At 37.7% G+C, this 5,000-nt stretch overlaps 1 protein-coding gene across 3 annotated transcripts in view; it reads right to left on the reverse strand.

Moving 5' to 3' along the window:
- cfap74 (cilia and flagella associated protein 74) overlaps window positions 1-5,000 on the reverse strand; it is a 95,440-nt gene that overhangs the window by 78,528 nt on the left and 11,912 nt on the right. For all 3 annotated transcript variants that reach the window (XM_062965698.1, XM_062965697.1, XM_062965699.1), the window contains exons 6-8: window positions 4,935-5,000; window positions 2,458-2,601; window positions 810-908 (exon numbers count right to left, since the gene is read on the reverse strand). The exon at window positions 4,935-5,000 is cut by the window's right edge and continues 39 nt beyond it. In XM_062965698.1, the coding sequence (XP_062821768.1) occupies window positions 810-908; window positions 2,458-2,601; window positions 4,935-5,000 (309 nt within the window). The remainder of the gene's footprint in view (window positions 1-809; window positions 909-2,457; window positions 2,602-4,934) is intronic.

Here is a 5,000-nt window from a genome sequence, read left to right on the forward strand (position 1 = left end):
ATAATAATAATAATAATAATAATAATAATAATAATAATAATAATAATAATTTTGCACATCTAAGGAAGTGATGGGCCGTTCATTGCTGCCATGGCGGTGTTTGTAGCAACCCTTCTTATTGATCTCTTCTAACACTGAGAAGTCTATCTTCCACTGATTTCTAAGGCTAAGGCTATTTATTGAATCAAACTGTTCTTCATACCATTGCTATTTATTAATCAAATGAAATCAAGTCTTTGTCCCTTGTTCCCTATATATATCAAAATATGATATATTGAAAACATTGACTACAAAAATGGCTTGGATTAACCAGAGGCTTGGATAAGTGAGGCTTGGATTAGTGAGACTCTTCTCTGTGTGTGTGTGTGTGTGTGTATGTGTATGTGTGTGTGTGTGTGTGTGTGTGTGTGTGTGTATATATATATATATATATATATATATATATATATATATATATATATATATATGGTAAAGGTAATGGGGGTTGGTGCTCATCTCAATTTCTAAGCCGAAGAGCCAGCATTGTCCGTAGACACCTTCAAGGTCATGTGGCTGGCATGACTGCATGGAGCGCCATTACCTTCCTGTCAGAGCGGTACCTATTGATCTACTCACATTTGCATATTTTTGAACTGCTAGGATGGCAGAAGCTGGAGTCAACACACACATACACACACACAATAACAGTATTTGCATAACATATATATTTGAATAACTGTGATATATAAACACTTTTGCTCCCAAGCGTTTTGAATAAGGGATAATCAATCTGTGTGGAAAATTTGCAATTGGGGGTACTTGTTACATACGTATTGCCGGACTTCTTCTCGTAGTCAATTTCTCTCTCCACGTTCCTTTGTTGATTTGCCAGCGTCTCAATCCGGTCTTGGCAGGCATCCAGTTCCTCCCTGAAGAGAAGCAGGCAATGGGTTTCGAAGTCGATTTGTGGTTTCATGTTTGGCAAATCTCATCCCCACTCTATTGTTGGAATTTTCATTATGATTAAATACAGAGAAGACATCAAGCAGAATGTGATGGACCAGCACCATCTCAAAAGAGACAATTCAGTGGCAGCACCGTTGGGAGAAGTGTTTGGCAGTCCAAGGGGACTATTTTGGGGGACATTTGTGTAAGACCGTTGTATCTAAATACAAATATTTCTTACTAGCTGTGCCTGGCCACACTTTGCTGTGGCTTAATCTATTGGCCGTGTTGATTAGCATTTTAATGGGCTTGTAGTCTAAATGTCTGTCCGATTCCTCCCTGGTGCATAGTAGAAAGGGTTGGGCTGGATGGTCATTAAGGGCCTCGCCAGATTCTATGATTGTATGTTGATGATGATGATTATGTTGAGAGTTGCTGGACATCTCTCTAGACTGTTTGGATTGAGTGTTGTATGGTAGAAGGGTTTGACTAGCGGGCCCTTTGGGGTGTTTGTAAAGTCATGGATTCTATGGTTCTATTATATTATTATTATTATTATCATCATCATCATCATCATCATCATCATCACCATCATCATAATTATTATGGAGAGGGTGGATGGGCATCTGTCAGGAGTGTATGGATTGTGTGTAGAAGGAAGTTGAAGTGGATGTTTCTGAGGGGTCTGTCTAAATGTTAGGATTTTATGATATATTATATTTTATGATATTATATTATTGATGTCTTTTTGATGTGAAAAATTGCTCTTACTGTTTTATTGTTGTTGCTGTATTTTATGTTGGGCATGGCCCCATGTAAGCCGCTTCGAGTCCCTCCGGGGAGATGGGGCGGGGTATAAAAATAAAGTTATTATTATTATTATTATTATGAGTGTTATTATTATTTAGAGGGTGGATGGACTTTTGTTAGGAGTGGTTGGATTGTGTCCTCCATGGCAGAAAGGGGTTGGACTGGATGCTCTTTAGGGGTTTGTGGTAACTGTATTATTAATTATTTTATTTTATTACAATATTTATATCCCGCCCTTCTCACCCAACAGGGGACTCAGGGCGGCTTACAATAAAACGCATATATAAAAATTATACAGTGCAATATAAATCAGTTAAAAAATTATTATTAACTTACATCAGTATTCAATATATGTGCTGTATGATTCTTTGTTGTGATTCTTATTATTATGGTGGAGATCTTGGATGGCCATCTGTGAGGAGTGGTTTGATACATTGGGGCAGGGTTTGGGAAGGCGTCCCCTACTCGGCCCCGCCACATACTTTCCTTCTCTTTGTTAGTGTGGGCCATGGTTGTGTAGCCGAATGTTGGTTTAGTCGTTTAAATCCAGTCGCAAGAGTGCTGGGTTGTGTTATTAATTTTTGTGGTTCTGGGTGTTGTAGTTTCTTTGTTTACTTTAAGGTAAAAACGGTCAAAGGCTTTTTATATATATAGATGAATAAAGATTGGATACTTTTTGAGCACGCCTTGTATACATACACACAGTGCACGGTGGAATCTCACCTTGTTTTTTCAATGGCCATCTCCTTTTCGTTGGCGAGATGGTCAAGCTGATTGAGGTTCCTCCGCAAATTGAGGATGCGAACTCTGTCTGCATAGCTCATGTTCTTTTTGCTGCTCTGATGCTTGGGCTCTTCTAAGCTTTCCCTTTAGGTTAGAAGATACAAAAAGAGACTGGTTTCATATACGTGTATTTAAATATAAGTCACAAAAGCAGAGAGAGTCATCAGCGGCCATCTAGGGCAATTTCCAACAGCTTGGGACTCATTTTTTTTATACCTTGGATTGCACCAGGCAACCTATGGATTTATGTATATTTGTGTATTTATGTATAAATGTGCTTGAATTCATTTTGCTGGTTATTTTATTGTTTGGTTTTATATTTTAACTTGTTTATACTTTGTCTTTTCTGGGCTTGGGCCCATGTTAGCCGCCCCGAGTCCCTTCGGGGAGATGGTGGCGGGATACAAAAATAAGGTATTATTATTATTATTATTATTATGGGCAAAAATTGGCCACAATGATTGTTATAAATCATTGTTATAAATTCAATGTTTTTAATTCTATGTTTTTAGTAAGTGTGTTTCATTTTTCTGGTTAATGTTTAAATATTATTGGTGCATGTTATTGTTTAATAATGTATTGTACATTGTTATTGTTTTGTATCTGATATTTCTGTGAGCCGCCCCGAATCCCCTCTGGGGGAGATGGTGGCGGGATAAAAATAAAATTATTATTATTATTATTATTATTATTATTATTATTATTAGGAAAAAGAGATTATTGGGAATATTAGAAATAACTTTCTGATGGTGAGAGCTGTTTGATGCTGGAATATGTGCCTTGGAGTCTGATGGAGTCTCCTTCTCCGGAGGCTTTGACACACTGGATACAAAAATAAAGTATTATTATTATTATTATTATTATTGACAAAAATTGGCCACAATGATTGTTATAAATGATACATTCATTACAACTTCACATACAGAGTTACAAATAATTTCATGTCCAACTTGCTCTCACAGCTTTCAGGTTGGGAAACACTGGATACAAACATAAAAGTATTATTAGTATATAATCCATAATTTTATCACACAATAAGTGGGGTTTATAAATCTGTGGAATAATGTCCAGTATGGGAGAAAGAACCCCACTTTCCTAGTTTCCAACAGACATCACAACATCTGAGGATGCCTGCCATAAATGTGGGCGAAACGTCAGGAGAGAATGACTCCTGACTGATTGGGATTACTGTCTATGTTTTAAGTTATTTTAACTTTTGTGAGATGTGTTATTATGCTGTGATTTTATTGTGTTAATATTTTTATTGATGCAATACCAGTGTAAGCTGCCCCGAGTCCTTCGGGAGATGGAGCGGGGTATAAATACATAAATATATTATTATTATTATTATTATTATTATTATTATTATTATTATTATTATTTTATTATGACACAGCAAACAAGATAGATATACTGGATTTCGTATCACAAAATTACACTTCCCAAGAGTATAGGACTGTGTGATGTATTTTCGGATGATGCGCGCAGATCCCAGCAGGGTGGCCTTTTGCAGTTGGCAGATCGTAATTTTGTCAATTTCTATTGTTATTATTTTATTATGACACAGCAAACAAGATAGACATGATGGATTTCATATCACAAAATCACAAGTCGAACACTTCCCAAGTGTCTAGGACTGTGTGATGTATTTTCAGATGGTGCGTGCAGATCGTAGTAGGGTGGCCTTTTGCAGTTGGCAGATCGTGATTTTGTCAATGTCTATTGTTTCCAAATGCCGGCTGAGATCTTTTGGCACGGCACCCAATGTGCTCATCACCACCGGGACCACCTGCACTGGTTTCTGCCAGAGCCTTTGAAGTTCAGTCTTGAGGTCCTGATAATTTATTGTTGTTGTTGTTATTGTAATACTTATAATACTTGTAATATTGGAACATACAGCCTGGAAAACTCACAGCAACCTATTTCTGTGTTGTCAAAGGCTTTCATGGCCGGAATCACAGAGTTGTTGTGTTTTTTCCGGGCTATATGGCCATGTTCCAGAAGCATTTTCTCCTGATGCTTTGTCCACATCTATGGCAGGCATCCTCACACCTCACAACCTCTGAGGTTGCCTGCCATAGATGTGGGCAAAACGTCAGGAGAAAATACTTCTGGAACATCGCCATACAGCCTGGAAAAAACACAACAACCTATTTCTGTTTATGTTGTTTTTAATGATCCAGGAGAATCTAACAAAGTGGCAAAAATTCCCATGTGCCCTAGAGAGCGTTTGGGCATTTCTTATGGGTAGACGCAGCCCTCTATTTGCATATTAGTTGCTTAATTCTTGTCACTTGGCAAAAACAGAAAACGTTAAGTAGGCTGTTCTTGACTTAGGGCTAAACTGCTATGTTGCATTAAGAGAAAAAGCTTAATGATCAGTGGTTTCGCCATCCCTTCCGAGCGCCTTCACTTACACATTTCCGTTCAGCATCGCGGCAATTTTTGACTCTAGCTCCTTTTCATTTCCCAGTTCGGCACAC

Source organism: Anolis carolinensis, unplaced genomic scaffold (genome assembly GCF_035594765.1).
Source record: "Anolis carolinensis isolate JA03-04 unplaced genomic scaffold, rAnoCar3.1.pri scaffold_15, whole genome shotgun sequence".
In the NCBI taxonomy this organism is placed as follows: Eukaryota; Metazoa; Chordata; class Lepidosauria; order Squamata; family Dactyloidae; genus Anolis; species Anolis carolinensis.